Source organism: Armigeres subalbatus, chromosome 1, assembly GCF_024139115.2.
Source record: "Armigeres subalbatus isolate Guangzhou_Male chromosome 1, GZ_Asu_2, whole genome shotgun sequence".
NCBI lineage: Eukaryota > Metazoa > Arthropoda > Insecta > Diptera > Culicidae > Armigeres > Armigeres subalbatus.
The window spans coordinates 232557181-232579971 of NC_085139.1; the positions used below are offsets into that span (position 1 = coordinate 232557181).

Genomic DNA, 22791 nt, shown 5'->3' on the forward strand with positions numbered 1-22791 from the left:
GGCATAAAAGTATCATCGTGTTAGCCTCATGATATACGAATGCAAAAATGGTAACTTGACTTAGAAGCCTCGCAATTAATAACTGTGGAAGTGCTTAATGAACACTAAGCTGTGAGACGGCGCTGTTCCCAGTGTGGGATGTAATGCCAATAAGAAGAAGAACCTCCAGGAATTCCTCTGAATATTCCTCCAGATATTCCTTCGGATACACCTTAAGGAATTCGTCCGGATATTTATCCAGGATTTTTTTCAGATATTCCTGGGGACCCTGAACGTTCAGGGAAACAGGAGGAACATCGCCCAAGACCGACGATTATGAAGCTCTACAATACCCCAGGCATAAGTGTATCGACGCTGTAGCCAACCAGGTATCCATGTAGGTATCTAGTGGTATTCCTGGAGGAACATCCGGTTTCATTCCTGGAAGAATATCCGGCAGAATTCCTAGAGGAATATCTGGACGAATTCCTGGAGGAATATTCCGAATATATATCCGGAGAAATTCCTGGGGGAATATCCAAAGGAATTCCTGAAATAATATCCGAAAGAAATTCCTTGTGGAATATCCGAAGGAATATCTGGAAGAATATTTGAATGTATTCCCGGATAAATTATTATTATTTATTCAGACTAAGGCTGAAGTGGCCTGTGTGGTTTATAAGAGTCTTCTCCATTCGGCTCGGTCCATGGCTACACGTCGCCAACCACGCAGTCTACGGAGGGTCCGCAAGTCATCTTCCACCTGATCGATCCACCTTGCCCGCTGCGCACCTCGCCTTCTTGTACCCGTACCCGGATAAATATCAGGAGGAATTCATGGACGAATATCCGAGGGAATTCATGGAAAAATATACGGAAGAATTCTTGGTAGAATATAAGGACGAATTTCTGGAGGAATACCCGGAGAAATTCCAGTAGGAATATCTGGAGGAATATCCGGAAAAAAAACTCCTGTAGGAATATCTACAGCAATTCCTGGAAGGATAACCGGATGAATTGTTGGAGTAATATCCGGAGGAATTCCTGGAGGAATATCAAATGAACTCCTGAAGGAATAGCAGCATCACAAGGCAGCGTTGCCGGAAGAGGGTGAGCTCGTTGGGGCCACTCTTAAGGACTGCTGGAATACAGTCAAAGCAGCCATTAACGACGCAGCGGAGAACAACAGTGAAAGTCAAGGCAGCGGAGGAGACGACTACGCCAGTTCAGCGGACGATGGAACCCAACCAACCCCCACCTTGAGAGAACTTAAGGATGCCATTCAACAGCTAAATACTAGCTGGTAAAGCTGGTATCGAAGCTGAGCCACTTGCCTTGCCGGAAAACCTGGCCACTTGTCTGCACAAACTGATAGTCAGAATCTGGGAAACTGAACAGCTACCGGAGAAGTGGAAGGAAGGGGTTATATGCCCCATCTACAAGATAGACGACAAGCTGGAGTGTGAAAATTTTCGAGCGATCACCATCTTTAATGCCGCCTACAAAGTGATATCCCAGATCATCTTCCATCGTCTGTCATCAATAGTGAATAAGTTTGTGACAGATTATTAAGCCGGCTTCGTTGACGGCCGCTTGACAACGGACCAGATCTTTACGCACCATCTGTCCATTGATTTCAAGGCGGGATACGACAGTATAGACCGCGTAGAGCTATGGAAAATTATGGACGAGAACAGTTTCCCTGGGAATCTTACCAGACTAATTAAAGCAACGGTGGATGGTGTGCAAAACTGTGTGAAGATTTCGGGCGAACACTCCAGTTCGCCGGAGACTAAAACAAGGTGATGGACTGTCGTGCCTGTTGTTCAACATTGCGCTAGAAGGTGTCATACGGAGAACCGGGTGTAACAGCCGGGATACGATTCTCAGCAGATCCAGTCAATTTATTTGTTTCGCGGATGACATGGACATTGTCGGCCGAACATTTGCAAAGGTGGCAGAACTGTACACCCGCCTGAAACGTGAAGCAACAAAAGTTGGTCTGGTGGTGAATGCATCGAAGACAAAGTACATGCTTGTGGGCGGAACCGAGCGCGACAGGGCCCGCCTGGGAAGCAGTGTTACGATAGACGGGGATACATTCGAAGTGGTCGAGGAATTCGTCTACCTTGGATCCTTGCTAACGGCTGATAACAATGTTAGTCGTGAAATACGAAGGCGCATCATCTGTGGAAGTCGGGCCTACTACGGGCTCCAGAAGAAACTGCGCTCATAAAAGATTCGCCACCGCACCAAATGTGTCATGTACAAGACGCTGATAAGACCGGTAGTCCTCTACGGACATGAAACATGGACAATGCTCAAGAAGTATTCGAAAGATGGGTGCTGAGATGGGTGGACCATCTATGGCGATGTGCAAGAAGACGTGTATTGTGGCGTCAAATTGTTGATTCAGTGTTATCTGTGTAGATGTTAACTAAATAAATAAAATGAATCTTAATCTCTCATTCTCTCTCGGGACGGTAAAAAATGCGACATAAACAAAAATATGCACGTTCCACGACAACGTGATGGTATTATTCTAAATAATTTTTATTTGGTTGAGAAAATATATTCACTCATCAAAATTCTTTCCAAATACTTAAAAACAATATTGTATTCACTTTTTGAAACCGAGAGAATTATAAATAACATGATAGCGTCAAAAGTTTTCCTATTAACGATGAAGGATTATTTTCTTACTAAAAAAAGGCTCCTGGTCTTATGGCAACACGGTGCGGCTAGAAGTTCTTGGGCCGAGGTGATTTTTCGTTCGGTCTGAGGATACATTTTTAAATGTATTCTGATATGTTTTTGTAAGTTCTAGCAATACGAACAAATAGGAAAGATTGAAGTGCGTGAGTTTAGAATTATTGTGTGGTGATTAACAGCTTCAAGCAATGATTGTATCAAGCACTGTGACGATTTTCAGGTAGGTGTTTATTTGATGATACCGTTTTGTAAAAGTGGAAAGAATCACTCCGGTGTTGCAACGAAGAGCGAAAGTTTGAAACCTACATTTTTATTTTCTATAATTGGGTCGTAAATGAATGGTTAAAAAAAATAAATATTGTGGGAGATAAACGGGAGATTTTGTTAAAATTATTACATAATCGTAAACCTACGGCCTCCAAACATTATAAATCATTTGTTTTCTGTGCAGTGAGCCGAGAATCGGGTCCTTAGGCCAAAGGAGTGATTTACCCTATATTTAAAGTATTTCCGAACCACCCTACCTGCATTGCTTGTTATGTACATATTCTACGGGGCGGACATAGCGATATCAAGCAAACGAAAAGAACATACAAACGCATCGATTCTGTGCGACTGACGAAGCTATACATCAGCCACAGCCGGCACGCCACAGCGAAGGCAGTAGCGAGTACCGAGCGTATAATATGTACTACACGGCTGGTATGAATCATCCTTACGACTACGAACAATCAGCTGTTTATCGATGAAGTCCATCCATCAATCAAACAACACCAGGCAGCTTAATCCGGTTTATTGAGAAACCTTTCACCGTCATTGTGAAGTAGCACTGCGGCGCTAATTAGAAAGGAAATTCTATTGCTCGTCTGTCAACTGTGCGCAAAGCGTAACTTAACTTAAAAAATCTTGACGAATTAGACCAATATTGGAAATGGTCTCGACTTCTCCCGGCGAAAAATTTACAATTTACATGAGAAGATCGATCTGGGCATTTTAGCTATATAAGCCGGCAATGTTCCTTTTTAAGTGATGAAATTTAAAGAAGAAGAAAATCTGGTTATAGTAATAATGCTAGTAGAAATACCAGAGTAACCCATTATCAATGCCGAGCGCGTTCTATTGTTTAACTAATGATTGGCAGATTCTCTTATCGGAACGTTGTGTCCTTCTTTGAAGTGTTTGCATAAACCACATTATTGGGCGCATTATGTGCTTTGGTGGACGCCGCTGCTTTATTCTCCACTCTAATTCAGCGCACCCACGTTCAGCTCATGAAAATATGACGTAGATGAATGGCGACTCAAAAATGATTGGTAGAGATAACGAAACGAATTGTTCACCAACCAAAAAAAGAGCTCCTTCATGTAACGCAACCTAATCAGTTGATTTATTTTCGAAAGAAGAAATTGTGCAAATGCTCAAGTAAAAGATTTGATCACGAACTCCTATCAACCAACAAGTTCATCACTCCGCCGGTCGTTCTTTGTTTTGCTACTTTCTCGCTATCCATATGTAAGTAGCAGCGAGGAACATTGTGCCGAATAAGAATCGAAAACAGCATGGCAAGGAACCGGTTTTCTGTTTTTTTTTTTCTGTCAGTCACTCCAGAATCGACATTAGAGCAAGCGATTTCTGCAGTGAGTCTTTCTTCCCAATTTCATCATCTTCTCTTGACCTCGGACACCGTTGCTTGACTTGACGAACTTGGAACGGAAAAACGAACGTGCTGCTATCCATGCCGTGTCGTCGATCGTGGCTTGGAGACACTGCGACGGTTTCTTCCGCCAATGGATTCACTGGAACCGAGTGGAAAAGTTCGTTGGTCAGTCGATTACAAAGAAACAAAGCATCATCCATATTGGTGCAGTACTTTAAGTGAAGTAAAAAGAACACTCACCAAGGCGGTCATTCACTCTTGACATTAGCGCATGAATGGTTGTTAACATGGAACCGGTTTTATGTATGCTACCGAATCAGCTGATTCGAATCGTATAGGGAACTCGGTGTTGAAAGCAATTACATACTTCAAAATTAGAGCGATTCAGAAGAAAACTGTTGGAAATTTTTCCTGATTCCTGATGAATTTATTATTTATTTACCATATTAACTTAAAGTGACCACACCAATGCGGGACGCTCTGGACGAACTTTCGAAATAGGTACCTAAGTTAGTGAATGAAATAATTTTCAAAGACACTATTTTTTAGTTGTTCTACATTGGATTTTCTTCATTGAAGTCAGGAGAGATCCATTAATCACGTAACGCAAAAATTGGGCATTTTCAACCCCCCCTCCCCCCTATGTGACACTTTTTGTATAAAACATCTGAAAATTTTGTATGGATCGTCACACTTTGTCCAACCCCCTCCCCCCTGAAAGCGTTATGTAATTTGTTGGACGCTCCCATGACAATGTATTTTACTTTGTGCATACATATTTTGACAGATTGACGATTACTTTCACAACTAGCATATCCAGTGCAAACGCTATTGTAGGATTTAGTCCACTGACAAATTAGATCCACAAAGCCTAATTCCTATTGGTATATTCAGATATCCGGGAAAAGTAAAAATTTCCAACAGTTTTGATCAGAAAGTGCCAAATCTCTTTAATGACGTTATATTTACAGACGGCAGAATACTTGCAACATGAATGCAATTATGATAGAGTGCTCCTCCTTACCAATCGTTTGAGTGACACGTGCAACGATGACTATTGAGTTGAGGGAGGTCGTTCGATTTAAATTTACAGCGATGTCATCTCTCCCACACCTCTATCATCGCCTCCCCCTCGGTGGGCCGTAACTGCGCACGTAATGATCGATACGGATTTAGACTGAGCTGCCTCCCGTCGCAATGAACAGCAGATGGATTTATTTGCTGTTTGGAATCAAACAGTGGGTATCATCCGCTAATACCGTCATAGTAGTAATATGTATCTATACCAAAATGGGAATACACCCAACCCAACCAAATTATATTTAGCACGGCGGTGAGTTGAATTTTTCGCTCGCGTGGACTACTTTTATCGCGCGGCGACGGCAGGATATGGAACAACGAGCTGAGCTAGTATTTGGCTTGGAGCCAAACATATGCAATAAGAGAGTACGATATGTGTCAAATGCTTCCGTAAACTGGTTATTAATTACGAGCCAGCGATTTGCGAAATCGTGATGCGGATGCCACCAATTTAAAAATAAAATGTAAATAACATGGGATTAGTCTCATATTTACTAATTAGGGATCTTCTTTCTTCCTAGAAAGTTTAAAATAACTGGCAATTGATTTGCGTATAATAGAATGTATTTAAACTATTTATGAATATATTGCCTACAACAACATACAATCAGTTCAGTTGTATCAGAGTAGCTTGTGCTCGCGGCTCGGTATAAGTAAAGTCCAACTCCGTATTGCCAACCGTTTTTAATTAATTTAATTAAAGAGTTTTTAAGAAAAGTTTTAAAAATTTCTCCGTATGCCTTCCAGCGTACTTTTGCATTTCTCGTACAACAAAGTTGTACCGAAAGGCTATCCAGTTTTCCGCGAGCGTTTGTGGATGTCAACTGCACCCACCGTTCCAAGCATTTCGATTAGCAACCCTAAAACCAGAGACCAGCGGAGTTAAAAACTTTTGTTAACAACGCGCAGTTCCACTGGCAACGCTCTTCCACTAACACTAACACACCTGGACAGAGTAGTACCTAGATTGGTCCTCTTGATACAATGTGTAGAAAGATAGGACGATTGAAAACACGTTATTCTACAGCTAAACTATTTCCCTAAAATCTTATATCTAATGTAACTATTGCTTCATCTACAGTGAATATTTCTCGCTTAACTTTTCAAAAGGACCTAAGTAACATTTTTTTCATGAATTAATTTGAGTATTGCAATCAAAAGCTTTCATGTTTCTCTGTTGATTGCGCTATTCAAATTAATTCATGAAAAAAATGTTACTTAGGACCTTTTGAAAAGTTAAGCGAGATTTGTTAAGCTTAATAATCTAATTGATAGTAGTACGCTTAACCTAATCCCAGCCTCTAAGGCCAGTTTCCGATTCAGTGCGGTTCAGGATACATCCTAACGCCTACCCCAGCAAATGCAGATAACTGAAATGATATTAAACTGATAACACGCTAAGTTATCCTTATTATCATTTTGATATTTAGTTATCAATCATGTCATTCATTAACTGATAACTGAATAATAACAAATTTTATTATCAATACAAATTTTCCATTTTCTTCAAAATTTCGCGTCGTTCAGGTATCGTGCTAAGCATTCTATTCTTGTAAACAAACTAACTTATGGAAACATCTTCTCTAGGGACATATTTTATGGTAAATGTGTTGGAATATCAGGTAGTGTGCGATGCTTCGCAGTAGATCGTAGATGGATAGGAAGCAGGATTAAGGAATATTGTTATGGATGTATTGTATATACCTATTGTTGAATAAAGAGAACTACAGCTGCTGGCAAAAGTATCAGTCAGTAGCCTGTCGTGGTGTAGAGAGGGAACTTTAGTATTGTGTTATTCTTCTTGAGGGGGTTCCCTCCTTCTTCTGGCCAACAGGTTATGGGCCCAGGAACGATTCCCGTTCTCCATCTTAGCGGGATGTTATATCCGTCCTATCGCAGTGGGATCATGGATCGGCCGCATAAGTCGCGTGGCGCAGTGGAATCATGGATCAGCCACGTAAATCTTGGGTATCGCCGGACGAAATTCATCAGGAGGTTGGAACGTTCGGTAGGATGCTGGCTGGTCAGCAGGAGTCCAGGAGGAGATTTGGATCGGAACTGGTCGGAACTGGTAGGAGCTGGTCGGCAGAGCATCGAGAGGCGCTGTGCAAGCTTCGGAGTCGGGCCACTTGTGTAGGCGCATGTGCTGGAGAGGTTGACGTACAAACATCGGAGTGGAGGCCATTTGTACGGGCAACGGATTTGGACCAGGAGAAATTTTCCCATCGTAGATGGTAGATGGATAGGAAGCAGGAACTGGTAAAAGTATGTCCTGCGCGCGTTCTCCCAGGTCCATAACCATACCGCCATCTTCGTCTGCCACATCGCCATTTAGGTGTTCTTGTGCTGTCGCCACCTTTGGATCACCTCACGGTCATTAGTAAGAAGGTTCCCGTTTATGTCCTTCCACATATCAGGCTGTGGCATGTGGCCCTTACGTGAACGGTTCAACTTCCCATAGAACTTTCGATTGTTATTAGCGCGGTACAGTTGCTCCGTCTCTTCACGGTCTCGATCTTCCTACCGGCGCTTTTTCCTCCGGAACCAGTTTTATCTGTTCCGCGCCCGTTTATATCGTGCCTCGTTCGCCCTCATGTGGTGTTGCAGCAATCCCGCCCATGCTGCATTCTTCTCTTCTACTAACTGCTCACATTCGCTTCGCCGTCATACCAGTCGTTTCTCTGATTGGGGGGCACCGTGCCAAGTGCAGAGGTTGCGGAACTACCAATGGCGGATCGAATATCTCTCCAGCTATCTTCAAGAGACGCTGCGCCTAGCTGCTCTTCCGTTGGGAGTGCCACTTCCCAGGCCATCTGCGAGTTGTGGCGCCTGCCTAGGATGTGGTGGGGTTTGACAGTGGGCCCTGTTAAACCTCTATAAAAAGCTGCATGTATCCGCAAGTAGGCTCCCCCAAAGCGACCGTGTGCCGCTCAAAGCGCACAAGCCCAAGTCCTGGTGTTAGGTGGGACGCTAAACAGCCCTGACACGACGGCCCTCCGGCGAGACAGGAGGATTGCGCAGGCCCAATAAGCTGCCTGGAAAACCAATCATTACGAACAATATAAGAGATAATGCGACTCGATATAATCGGCAAAGACCTAGGCGACGAATAAAGGATCACTATTGGAAGCTTGGAACATGGAACTGCAAGTCGCTAGGTTTCGCAGGTTGCGACAGGATGATCTACTATGAATTACATCCCCGCAACTTCGACGTCGTGGCGCTGCAGGAGATTTGCTGGACAGGACAGAAAGTGTGGAAAAGCGGGCATCGGGCGGCTACCTTCTACCAAAGCTGTGGCACCACCAACGAACTGGGAACCGGCTTCATAGTGCTGGGTAAGATGCGCCAACGCGTGATTGGGTGGCAGCCAATCAACGCAAGGATGTGCAAGCTGAGGATTAAAGGTCGTTTCTTCAACTATAGCATCATCAACGTGCACTGCCCACACGAAGGGAGACGCGACGACGAGAAAGAAGCGTTCTACGCACAGTTGGAGCAGACATACGATAGATGCCCACTGCGGGACGTCAAAATCGTCATCGGTGACATGAACGCGCAGGTAGGAAGGGAGGAAATGTATAGACCGGTCATCGGACCGGATAGTCTGCACACCGTATCGAATGACAACGGCCAACGATGCATAAACTTCGCAGCCTCCCGCGAAATGGTAGTCCGAAGCACCTTCTTTCCCCGCAAAAATATCCGCAAGGCCACATGGAGATCACCTAACCAAGAAACGGAAAACCAAATCGACCACGTTCTAATCGACGGTAAATTCTTCTCCGACATCACGAACGTCCGCACTTACCGCAGTGCGAATATTGAATCCGACCACTACCTCGTTGCAGTATGCCTGCGCACAAAACTCTCGACGGTGTACAACACGCGTCGAAGTCGGACGCCGCGGCTTAACATTGGGCGGCTACAAGATGGTAGACTAGCCCAAGAATACGCGCAGCAGCTGGAAGTGGCACTCCCAACGGAAGAGCAGCTAGGCGCAGCGTCTCTTGAAGATGGCTGAAGAGATATTCGATCCGCCATTGGTAGCATCGCAACCGCTGCACTAGGCACGGTGCCCCCGGATCAGAGAAGCGACTGGTATGACGGCGAATGTGAGCAGTTAGTGGAAGAGAAGAATGCAGCATGGGCGAGATTGCTGCAACACCGCACGAGGGCGAACGAGGCACGATATAAACAGGAGCGGAACAGACAAAACTCGATTTTCCGGAGGAAAAAGCGTCAGCAGGAAGATCGAGACCGTGAAGAGACGGAGCAACTGTACCGCGCTAATAACACACGAAAGTTCTACGAGAAGTTGAACCGTTCACGTAAGGGCCACATGCCACAGCCTGATATGTGTAAGGACATAAACGGGAACCTTCTTACGAACGAGCGTGAGGTGATCCAAAGGTGGCGGCAGCACTACGAAGAGCACCTGAATGGCGATGTGGCAGACGAAGATGGCGGTATGGTGATGGACCTGGGGAACGCGCGCAGGACATAATTCTACCGGCTCTGGATCTCCAGGAAATCCAGGAGGAGATTGGCCGGCTGAAGAACAACAAAGCCCCTGGGGTTGACCAACTACCAGGAGAGCTATTTAAACACGGTGGTGAGGCACTGGCTAGAGCGCTGCACTGGGTCATAACCAAGGTTTGGGAGGAGGAAGTTTTGCCGCAGGAGTGGATGGAAGGTTACGTGTGTCCCATCTACAAACAGGGCGATAAGCTGGATTGTAGCAACTACCGCGCAATCACAAGGTACTCTCCCAAATTTTATGCCGTTCGTGGGGCAGTACCAGGCGGGTTTTATGGGCGAACGCTACACCGCGGACCAGGTGTTCGCCATTCGCCAAGTACTGCAGAAATGCCGCGAATACAACGTGCCCACACATCATCTATTCATCGACTTCAAAGCCTCATATGATACAATCGATCGGGACCAGCTATGGCAGCTAATGCACGAAAACGGATTTCCGGATAAACTGACACGGTTGGTCAAAGCGACGATGGATCGGGTGATGTGCGTAGTTCGAGTTTCAGGGGCATTCTCGAGTCCCTTCGAAACCCGCAGAGGGTTACGGCAAGGTGATGGTCTTTCGTGTCTACTATTCAACATCGCTTTGGAAGGGGTAATACGAAGAGCAGGGATTAACACGAGTGGTACAATTTTCAATAAGTCCGTCCAGCTATTTGGCTTCGCCGACGACGTAGATATTATGGCACGTAACTTTGAGAAGATGGAGGAAGCCTACATCAGACTGAAGAGGAAAGCCAAGCGGATCGGACTAGTCATCAACACGTCGAAGACGAAGTACATGATAGGAAGAGGTTCAAGAGAAGACAATGTGAGCCACCCACCGCGAGTTGGCATCGGTGGTGACGAAATCGAGGTGGTAGAAGAATTTGTGTACTTGGGCTTACTGGTGACTGCCGAAAATGACACCAGCAGAGAAATTCGGAGACGCATAGTGGCTGGAAATCGCAAATACTTTGGACTCCGCAAGACGCTCCGATCGAATAGAATTCGCCGCCGTACCAAATTGACAATCTACAAAACGCTCATTAGACCGGTAGTCCTCTACGGACACGAGACCTAAACGATGCTCGTGGAGGACCAACGCGCACTCGGAGTTTTCGAAAGGAAAGTGCTGCGTATCATCTATGGTGGGGTGCAGATGGCGGACGGTACGTGGAGGAGGCGAATGAACCACGAGTTGCATCAGCTGTTGGGAGAACCATCCATCGTTCACACCGCGAAAATCGGACGAATGCGGTGGGCCGGGCACGTAGCCAGAATGTCGGACTATAACCCAGTGAAAATGGTTCTCGACAACGATCCGACGGGCACAAGAAGGCGAGGTGCGCAGCGGGCAAGGTGGATCGATCAGGTGAAAGATGACTTGCGGACCCTCCGTAGACTGCGTGGTTGGCGACGTGCAAAGGCAGATAACTGAAATGATTTCAAACTGATAACACGCTAAGTTATCCTTATTATCGTTTTGATATTTAGTTAACAATCATGTGATTAATTGATAACTGAAAAATCACAAATTTTATTATCAATACAAATTTGCCATTTTCTTTAAAATTTCGCAACGTTCAGAAGCATTCTATTCTTTCAAACAAACTAACTTATTGGAACAACCTCCCAAAGGACATATTTTATGGTGGTCAACTCAATATGTTTAACACGAGGTAAAACTCTACTAAATAAAAACTGCGAATCTTTGTTTAAGCAGATTCACAATACAAATTAGGATTAAGGTTAATCCAGCTTTTCATTCTCACCATAATGGCGGATGCTATAAAGAGTATGACAAGAACTTATCATCTAAGCAGACGGTGATTTTCCCCGTTTGCCACCGATCTGTTGATTTGTTTATGTCAAAAAAAATTTGCGCAAGAGTTCATGTTTTCTTATTTGTTTTATACTATGCTTATTAACTTTACTTTCATTTCAGGTGTCGTTGAATAATGAAATATAAAAACCATACGTTGTAGTTGAATTAGTACTTAACATGGCCTTGCAACTCCCGGAACATATGATCCAAGGGCATGTGGAATGGTGAATAATCTTGACAAACCGCCTACTTTGTAGGACAACGTCTATATAAAAAAATATTTTGCATTTGATTTGAGGCAATATATTCCCTAACGGCAATATAATTCGATCTAGAGTGCGGCGCTGAGATATGCTCAATGGTGGTCAATGGTGGCATTCAAGATGAATACACAGCTAGGTGTTGCAATGTGCTTAGTTTGTGGAAGAGAGGAAGGCGGGGGTGATAAATTCATTTTCAGTGCAAAACGACAACAAACCGGCTGGCTCTCCCATACTAAAATCCAAGATGGCTGAATCGTGAATTTGGCAGATTGGAACACCTAGTGGTGTATTCATCTTGGTGGCATTTGCTTTGAGGCAATATATTCCCTAACGGCAATATAATTCGATCTAGAGTGCGGCGCTGAGATTTGCTCAACTAATGACAGTTTGAACGATCGACTTATAGAAATATGGAGATGTGGAATAGAAAATTATTTGGAAGGTGTACTGTCATCACAGTAACTCATAAAAACAATTTTTAGTATGGAAAAAATTGCTCCAATAAGTCGATATTAAGTCATACAACATAGATTCCTGGAGGTTCGACTGTTTATACAGAATGAGTTGAGGTTTCTGTTGTCTCGATTTAACTAGCGAAAGAAATCTCCAAACAGCAACATTTTTTCATGGAATAATTCTTTCTGGGATCAGCAGTGTTGCACTGCGAAATACAAGGTTGTGGTTTTGTTTGAATAAATCCTAGCACCGAAATCGATCTACAGTGTGACGCTGGTAGCAACCTAATGATTGACAATTAGTGAGAAAAACTAACAAAAACTAACTAACTAACAAGGTCGGGAACGATAGCCTAGTATTTATATATTTATTCAATTGGTCACAACTAAAAAAAAGTATTCAATAAGGACGATGAAATGTATTTATCCTAATTGATTGTCGATTTGCTATTTTGAATTAAATTCGGTTATTTTTTTGTTATGTTGACTGGTAAATTAATCAAAATGATAACAATTCTAGTTATTAATATAACTGGATAATAAAGTTTGTTATCAATAGGTTATTCTGCATTGCACTCTGTCCAGCCGACTGTTATTTACATAAAATAGTCGTGGCATTATGATTTGATTATAAATAGTCTTCAGTAAATAAAAGATTGTAGAAAGCGTAGTGCTCATCTCTTCTGCTCCTCAAGAAAGCGTGATTGAATGACTGCCAAGAGACGACGCCGTACAATCACTCGATTCAAGTTTGAACCCAGTGAATGCCAACATTTTTTTCAATGCGTATCGAAGTCGGCAAAGAAGATTTAACTATTTTGGTCGATAAAACAGTGATGGCTGATAACTAAATGATAACAAAATTAGTTATTTGAGTAAATAACATGTATAACAAAATGTGTTATCAACTTGGTATCAGTGATAACTTAATTTGTTTTCATTCAGTTATTCAAGGAACAAAATTCTGGTATCATTTCTGTTATGTTGGCTGTTAATTCAGCCAAAATGATAACAAGTTCAGCTGTCAAAATGTCCGATAACCGGATAATAGAATTTGTTATCAATTAGTTATTCATTTTTGCTCGGGTAGCCATGGACCGAGCCGAATGGAGAAGACTCTTATATACCGCACAGGCCACTTCGGCCTTAGTCTGAATAAATAATAATAATAGGTCTTTGCCGATTATATCGAGTCGCATTATCTCTTATATTGTTCGTAATTATTGGTTTTCCAGGCGGCTTATTGGGCCTGCGCAAACCTCCTGTCTCGCCGTCGTGTCAGGGCTGTTTAGCGTCCCACCTAACACCAGAACTTGGGCTTGTGCGCTTTGAGCGGCACACGGTCGCTTTGGCGGAGCTTACTTGCGGATACATGCAGCTTTTTATAGAGGTTTAACAGGGCCCACTGTCAAACCCCACCACATCCTAGGCAGGTGCCACAACTCGCAGATGGCCTGGGGAGGGATCGTCAAGCCCTTGGACATAGTCCCTGCTGCGCCCGTGAAACGAAACATGCATGCAATCAAAGCAGTAATATCAGTGTGAATCTAGGGAAGTTGAGCTCAGGGTATACGGCTCAAACATTGGCCCAATATACGACGGTTGAGCACATTTATCGTTGAAAAAAAATATTTAAATTTTTCATTCCATACGTACGTATGAAAGTCCGATGCGAAAGTCCGGGATGTTGACGGTCTCCTCCGGTTTGAGGTGCGTTTCGGTGATGAACGCAACGTCTATTTCCTTATCTCTTCAAGAAAACCCTCAGGTCGACCGTTTTGCTCTTGAGCGAGCAAGCTGTTAGAAACAAGTTTTACATCCGCACAGCCGAGTTGCGAATATCGACATCAGTTTTTCCGGGGTGTAGAGCAGCAGAGCAGTTTCTTCCGGTGGAACATTGTCGTTCTCCGGCTGCCGACGGAATCCAGGAAGATGGAGCGGGAACCGACGCAGCTACTGCTGCCAGTCGCTTGTGTGGCTGTAACGGTGGGAAGATTGGAATCACCTGAAGGGGAGCCGCGAAGGCCGGATAGTTAGGGACATGGTTATTCTTCGGTAGGGTCCGGATTTCCAGGAACTTGGCCAGCTTTGGTTAGCTCTTAGGTGGCCCGATGTTTGTCGCCACATTTGGCGCATTTGGGATCAGCTACCTCCATCTTGTCGCACTCGTCAGTCGGATGGGGTTCGACACACTTGTTGCAGCGCGGCTTAAAGCGGAAGTTCCTGGTACCATGCCCGAAATTGAAGCAGTTGGTGCGATACACTGGCTGATATCGCTGCTCCCAGCCAACAACGGTGTAATTTATAATGCCGACCAGCTTCTGGTCCTTCCTGGCGGTGAAGCCGTGCTCCAGATGGATCAGGTAAAGCTGGTCACGATGTCTCACCGTCTTGTCGTGACGAGCGATCTTGTGAACGACCTGGTTTCAGGCCGCAGCAAAGCTATAAGCGGATTTGTGCCGGGGTGGTCATACTTGTGGACCTCGAGAAACTTCATGACGGATTGATGATGGTCCTTGTTTGTCTGCATCACTTTCACGCCTTCGCTGCAGAGCCGAAAACTGCATTTCAGCCCATTAGCGATCAGTTGGCGATTTTTTGGGCGCAAATCCGGCGGATCACCCATTACAAAAACAGGCAGGCACTTCTATTTCCGAGAGGTTGATCCGAAATGAATTTTCTTCAAAATGCTAAATCTAATCGTTTGAGACGACAGAAAGTGGCCTTATCGGTAGCAGAATCACAAGCGTGGAATTCCGTGGCATGAAATACACTCCACTGGTAAACCATTGAACGTATTGAAATTTAAAAGAAAAAAACTAGAAGTAAAGCGGTGAAGAATGAAACTTTTGAGTATATAATTTGGATCAAGTGTTGAAAAGTCGAATGTGAAGACTGTATTGACGTTACCACTAAATATATTTGCTTATCTTTCATATGTCCCAGCTAGTGCCCCAGAACCGGTTCCGGGTACCCAAAACTGATAAACAAGGTTCAAAATTAGGTGATGGGAAAACTAGCTAGAGCCACGGAACCGCTAATAGCATGTCCAAAACTGGCATCATAAATAAGTTTTCTCTATGATACGGTTATGAAAAGACGATGTTGGTACGAATAACAAGCAAAAATGTCCTAAATGGCCACCCGACAGATCCCACTGGGATTCCGTATAAATCCGGAACCGTTGAACCGACGTGTCCAATTTTCTAAAACTATTCTAATTTCTGGTGTATGTCTGAAAATTTCAACCAAATCGGTTAAAAATTAAATGAGTTAAAGCAAAAACATCATCAAAATTTGGTGGCGAAAACGAGGTTGGGATACGAAGGTTAAATAGCAAAATTATAGCGTGATGCATCAACTAAAACCACCCTAGGGTCAAAGGTGTATATCTACGAAAAATCTCATCACAAATTCAAAACTTCCACTAAGGCTACGGTTATCATAATTTAGTTCAAACTCTTCGCATTTACTTCGCAATTAATTAAGATAGTGTCCGAGCTATCGTTCCCGTTGGCACACCTAAGAGGAGTAGCTGCCCATTCCGCCATGCTAGACAGAAGATGGCATCATTCTACGTAGCAGGTTGAACCAAAGAGCAAAATGTGACATGGCGAGGAAAGGTATAAATGTGCCTCAAGCTTGCAAGGTTGTGCAATAGATGAAACCTTTATTCCGTAGTAATTACTTCAAGCAAGCGAAAGATGCTCGCGCCTTTACATAAAACAGTTTATAAGGAACTCTGCACTATAATAGAGAGAGTGCTACTACCACATTATATATTAAGATACTATATTTGAGAATTTGTTTTATTGGAATTGGTGGAGGTTGGTTGGGTATAGAAAATCTTGACAATCTCGCAGGCAGTATTTGCTTTCTTCTTATTATTATTGGGATTACATCCCCCACTGGGACATTGCCGCCTCGCTGGTTAATCTTCATTCAGCACTTACACAGTTATTAACTGCGAGGTTTCTAAACCAAGTTATCATTTTTGCATTCGTATATCATGAGGCTAACACGATGATACTTTAATGCCCAGGGAAGTCGAGAAAATTTCCAAACCGAAAAAGGTCTAGACCGGCACCGAGAATCGAACCCAGCCACCCTTGCTTCAAAGTTGCGCATTTTACGGCTAGGCTAAGGAGGGCCCCACAGTATTTGCTTTGGGTGCACCAAAGCCTGAAATTCGCTCTCTTTGTATCTATTGCAACCCCGTTGCAAAATTTATTTAGCAATAAGCTCATACTTCAAAACTATAAATTTCTTCGCCTCGCATTCTGAGCCATTAACAACTCATTCTCCTTTCCAAAGGGTAGAACAATCCACCTACAAGTTCACCTTGCGCTCCAGCACGCACCTACCGAATGGAAATCTCCAGCGCGCCGCACCACCTTCGGCAGTGACAGAGTACCTCTCGGCCTATTCGCTGAAAGGGAAACCATGCTATCAACAGCGGATCCATCACCGGCGCGCGGACCTATCGAACGTTTATTGCACTTTTCTAATTGCGTCCAATAATCTGAAATGATAATAAACCGCGTGCCGCCCGTTCTCATCAGTTTGCAGCGAACCTGGGAACGATCCGGAGCGTCACCAATCCACAGCTGTGTGTGCCGCCCGGTCTTACATTGTTAGTCAAATAGCAACGGATTCCAGCAAACAGGTAATTAGTTAACCGATTAACGTCAGCCGGGAGTCCCTCGTCTCAGTCAATTGATGGTTTGCACACGTTCGAGTGATTTGGAATTCAGTTAGAATGACGTGAAGATTTGAACGCGAGAGAATCAGTGTCGTTTCGCCATTGATAAGCTCCGCAGCTGGTCCTTCTCGCTATCGATTGTTACAGGGAGGGTGGCATTATCATTCGGTTACATATTTCAAAAAGATTCAGGCGTGTAACATCTCTATCTCTCGAGGTTTTTCAGCGGTGGCGACCATTTGTGAACAGACGAATACACATAAGTTGAGGTGACGAGAATCGTCGTCAGCATGTCTACAGCGATTAGCAAGCAAGACAAGATCAAACAATCCGATAGTGTGCCGAAGAAAACGAACAAACCAAACCTAGCATCAGGCTTTATACCTCCCGATGGCGGCTGGGGTTGGATGGTGGTTCTGGCAGCTGGATGTTCGAATGTGAGTTTCCGTTAAGCGAGGTCGAGTTCTCAATCTTACCTTGATCCTCATTACAGTTATGCACATTCCCGGTGCTTCAGCAGTTCGGTTTGCTCTTCCGCGAACGGATGAGTCTTCTGGATATCAACTCTTCAGAGATCACAACCATCATCAACACAAACTCGGCACTCATGTCCATTGTTGGTATGTGTTACATAGCTTGTCTACCCGAATTGACGAACCGTAACCCAATTCTCCTTTACAGGTCTTCTAAATGGACCGATGTTTCGTCGATTCACCTTCCGCCAAGTGGCCTTCTTCGGAGCATCGCTGGTAACTGTTGGCTTGATGTTGACATCCATGGCCAACTCGTTTCTTGTCTACCTCATTACCTTCTCAGTATTATACGGCTCGGGCGTCGGCATAACCGCTTCAGCTAACTCTCTCGCACTCAACACATACTTCAAGGAGAAGCGCCGTTACGCGACCGGATTCTCCTGGACAGCGACTGCCCTTGGTCCCATCATCGCTCCTCATATCATCACTTTCCTGTTGCCACGCTTCGATGTCGAAGGAACCGTTCTGATCTTCGCCGGTTTCGCAATGAATGCCATCGTTTGCTCGCTATTGCTCCAACCGGTTCACTGGCATGCAAAGGCCTTGCCATCGTCCGAAGTTGAAGCGAACCCCGAACCACTATTCGAACAGTGTCAGCACTGTCAATCTCAGTCCCGTCCACTGCGAAGGGATCACAGCGTCCTCTCCAGTCAGTATATCTACAACGCAGACGATGCTTGTACCCCGGGGTACGAGATCATCGATCCGGGCACTCCGATGTTGTCCCGAGCCAACGACGGTTGGTATGGTTCTCGAATGAATTTGGGCACCCCTAGTCGGATGCCTTCGGCGAGACCTTCTTACGCGAATCTGTCCAGTGCAATCGAACGGCATCCCAAAAGCGTGACTGAACGCCAATATCAGTCGGATAACAATAGCGCTAAAGGCGGCTTCAGACGAAGGTCCAACACTTTCAATCGGGAGAAAGATGTTCTCAAAATGGCGTCCAGCAAGCTGGAGCAGATCCTTGACCACGAGTCTTGCTGTCGCTGTACTTGTGAAGAGGACCGGAAGGCCATCATGGAAAGCGTTGAGGAGGAAACACCGGAAGAACTTAGTTTTCTTCAGAAAGTGGTAATTTTCTTCGACTTGGATCTCCTGAAAGATTTGATCTACGTGAACATCATGGTCGGTATAACGCTGGCCAATTTCGCCGAGTTGAATTTCTCCGTTCTGACGCCGTTCGTGCTCGGAGATTTCGGCTTGACAAAAGAGCAAATCGCGCTGGCAATGTCCTTCCTGGGGGCGATGGATATTTTCTGTCGCTTTACAATTCCTTTCATTGCCGGAAAGATTGGATGGGAGAATCGCACATTCTTCCTATTCGGAGTGCTCAACATGGCGTTGGGCAGAGTTGGTAAGATCGTTTGACTCAATTCTTTTACGGTTGAATAACAGTCCCATGCTTCTAGTTTTAGCGCATTTCCACTCGTATCCAGTCGTTATGGCCGTAGCCTGTTGGATCGGCTTCAACAAAGGTCTCCGAACGGTGTTCATGGCGCTGGCAATTCCCTCGCACGTTCCACTCGAGCGACTTCCCGGAGCGACTGGCATTCAGCTGCTGTTTTCCGGACTGTTCTACCTCTTCGTTGGACCCGTTATCGGTGAGTTCAATTATGTATTCTACCTCAAATTAGCACCAGCAAAATATTGTACACATCTACACTGTACCACTTATATATGACTTGTTTTCGAGACTGGACTACCGAATAACAAACATGATTTTTAGAAACGCCCAGCAACGGATCAATTCACAAAACGTGTCACCACTCCAACGGCGCTCGATAATTACATATGCACACTTTTCTAATCTAATTTGCACCACTTGAGCGATCCGTTGCTTTATCGCCATGAGAATAGGACGGTGAGTCATCTGTTGATGCTCCAAAAGTGGTCAACAAAGTCTGCTAACCGATCGTCGTAGGATTTCGCACGTTAGCACAAATTATATAATGTTTTGCAGTCGCTTCTTGGTAACAGAATTGTATGAACTGAGACCGAAGGCTTAAAGCGACGTGATTTATGAGATTGAAACCTATTTATAAGCTGATTAAACAATTAGAACCAATTAGGGGGCTTCTTAGTAAGATAAATCGCATGATGTGCATCAATTCAAAATTGTTTGTATAAACATTCATGTGACATTTTCAGGGTTGTTATGGGAATCCTGAATTTTTTTTTACAAAATTTTAGTTAAAATGTCTTTATAAATTTTGTAAACAAATTTCTCCATGATTTTATGCGGAAATTCTGAAGATTTTTTTTATTGTAAAAATTTCTCCAAAGATTTTGACGGAAATTCATCCATAGTTTTTTGGCAGTGGTCATCTAAGAATATTCAGAACTCCCGCAGAAATTCATCTTTCAGGTGCAAATTCCCGTGGAAGTCCTGTGGAATTTTATTTCGAATCTTATGCGGTGAATCCTCCGGGAGTTCTTAAGAAAGTTCCTGATTTTTTGCGGAAATCCAACTACTATAGGAACTGTCAGTACGTGTTGGCTCTTGTTTCGGACAGCAGAACGATCGCGCAATTTGCCGAAATATTGTGTTCTGCATTGCGCGGCCGTCAGTGCCTGTTTTGTCGAGTTTCTGCTCAGTAAGCAGATAGTTCGCGCGGCCGAGTGAGTAAACAATTGGTGCGTGATCGGACGTGTTTCAAGTAGGATTTAGAACATTCATAAAATCCGAGTTTTTGGTTCTGTTTTTAACCCTTAAAGGTGCATGGCGATTTTTTTAGAAATCGTCGGAAATATTTTTATCGTAAATAACCATTGAAATTATTAACATTAAACGTATTTTCGGTTTGTTGTTTTAAAACAACATTGCGCATTTAAGGGTTAATGTACGGTAAATAAGTGTGCGGTTGAACGTGTTTTGTATATGATGCGAAACATTTGTAAGATCCAGAAGGTTACTTTGTCAAATAGAGCTCCCTATTATTCACCTTACCCACTAACAATAATTTTCCTTCCCGAGACATCTATGAAGGTAGTATGGGTTCCCTGCATCTTCACTTGTAGATGTTGAACTAACATTCCTTCCCTTCCTTCCGTGATTGTAAGGACGTGGCCAGTTATACAACTGCTACTGTATAAGAAAAGGTACTAATCCCAAGTACCAATTTGCGACAATATACAGTAGATTGCTCAATTGAGCATTGTATATTCACCCACGATTTGTACAATCACATATGCTATGCTATGCTATGCTAAATCCAACTACTATTGGAACTACTACAGAAATTGCTTTAAAATTGTCTGTGGACAAAACCTGTGGAATTTTATCGAAAGTTCCCCTGAGAATTCATGCGGAGACTCATTCGTTATTTTTTCGTAAATTCAAATAAGATCTCTCAGAATACTCTGCAGGAAATCTTTCGAGAATACATGCAGAAATTCGTTCCTGAATTTCTGTTAAAATTGCTTTACGAATTCTTGCAGACATTCCTGCAAAAATATCCGGCGTACAATTTTTTTAAATCAAGACGCTTTGACAATTCCATCAGACGTTATTTGGTAATTTAGCTCCAACCATTCCCGCGGATACCTATGCAGATATCCTCTCCGTGATGTGGAAATTTATTTATTAGGCTCGGTAATGTCCTCGTAGTTTTGCAGCGGGAATTCTTATGAGGAAATACCTTATGTCGCGAAAATACTGCACAAAATTCCAGAGGATTTTTCATTTTCGGAATTGCTTATTGATTGAAGCTCACCCTTCAATTTCTGAAAGACATTTTTCTTTAAATTTCTTATTAAATTCGTTTCAAAATGGGGCATCTGCATGATAAATCAATGAACAAAGATGTGATACAAATCGTTAGTCCATAATTTACTTGTCATAAGACGAGTTTGTACAATCCCATTGAATTCCACCACTTAATTGTATCTTGACAGATACGTATTTCGACCTCAACGGTAAGGCCGTCTTCAGTGTCTCGTACTTGACTCGACTTTAAGTCGACGACGATCTAAGACAAGGTCCGTTAACACGCGGCCAGAATACCATAATCAGGATCTCGCTGGCATTGATCCTGATGTGTCAATTGGCACTCCTTCCCGAGTAGACGAAAATAGCTCAATAATATCAAATGTTGATAAGATAGCAAAATGAGATATGGACATGATTGATATAAGAGATAAAAGATCAGATGACTATATCAATATTTTGCACTAAAATATCATGAGGATATCAAGATAAGTTATCTGTAATAACCCGGGTAGAAGATAACAGCAAAATAATATCAAATTTTACTATTGATATATGAATAACTAAATAGCAAAATCTGATATTAGTTTGTTTGATATAGTTGCTAAAATAGCAAAAATAATAACAGGCATTGCTCTAGCAAATAACTCATAAATAACTAATTTTGCTATTATAATAACAAACTAATAGCAAAATATTGGAAGAAAAGAAAATATCAAAATCAGTTATTATTGATATGTCTAAAATGCAAATGATAAATGAATAACAAATTTTGCTATGATTCCAAAATGTGTTCTTCATTTGTTGTTCTGCTCTTTCTTACAATAACATATAAATAACTGGTTTTACTATTATAACAAAACTTGTTGTTGGGATGCTATTTTATGTTATTTATGAATAACATAAGAATAACTAAATCTGATATCTCACATTGAGTTCGGGACACGGTTAATATAAATACGTTTGTCTGAAGTTCTCGATTTTTCACGGTTTTTTCGTTGGAAATATTCCTAAAAGTGTTTACGATTAGTGAAATATCGATCAGTGAACGTTTTCTATCGAATAGAATCGATTATCGGTGGCATAGAGTGCGATAAAATCTTAACCAGTGAGGTCCGCGGGTGCACAGACTTAAATCAAACTAGCGTGGTCTTGCCTTTTTCGCTTGTTTCGCATCGTTCATTGTTTCGCAAACTACGTTCATCGCATATCGGTAGCCCGAATGGTAATTGATTCCAAAACAGTGGTCTACTTATATTATTATTAACGGTCAAAAACTTCAACGGGTAGCTAAGTTTGACAATGATCCTGGCCAAATGGCCAGGAACCAACCTAGTCCTCCTGGAACGCACCCC

At 43.2% G+C, this 22791-nt stretch overlaps 2 protein-coding genes across 3 annotated transcripts in view; one reads left to right on the top strand and one right to left on the bottom strand.

Moving 5' to 3' along the window:
* Positions 1–22791, bottom strand: part of LOC134205866 (uncharacterized) — a 131889-nt gene that overhangs the window by 92182 nt on the left and 16916 nt on the right. The window lies entirely within an intron of this gene.
* LOC134205865 (uncharacterized) overlaps positions 17039–22791 on the top strand; it is a 64327-nt gene continuing 58574 nt past the window's right edge. The window contains exons 1-5 of one of the 2 annotated variants that reach the window (XM_062681523.1): positions 17039–17158; positions 17412–17631; positions 17688–17814; positions 17876–19084; positions 19140–19331. In XM_062681523.1, the coding sequence (XP_062537507.1) occupies positions 17485–17631; positions 17688–17814; positions 17876–19084; positions 19140–19331 (1675 nt within the window). In that variant the 5' untranslated portion in view covers positions 17039–17158; positions 17412–17484. The remainder of the gene's footprint in view (positions 17159–17411; positions 17632–17687; positions 17815–17875; positions 19085–19139; positions 19332–22791) is intronic. The other variant, XM_062681524.1, reaches the window with a different exon arrangement.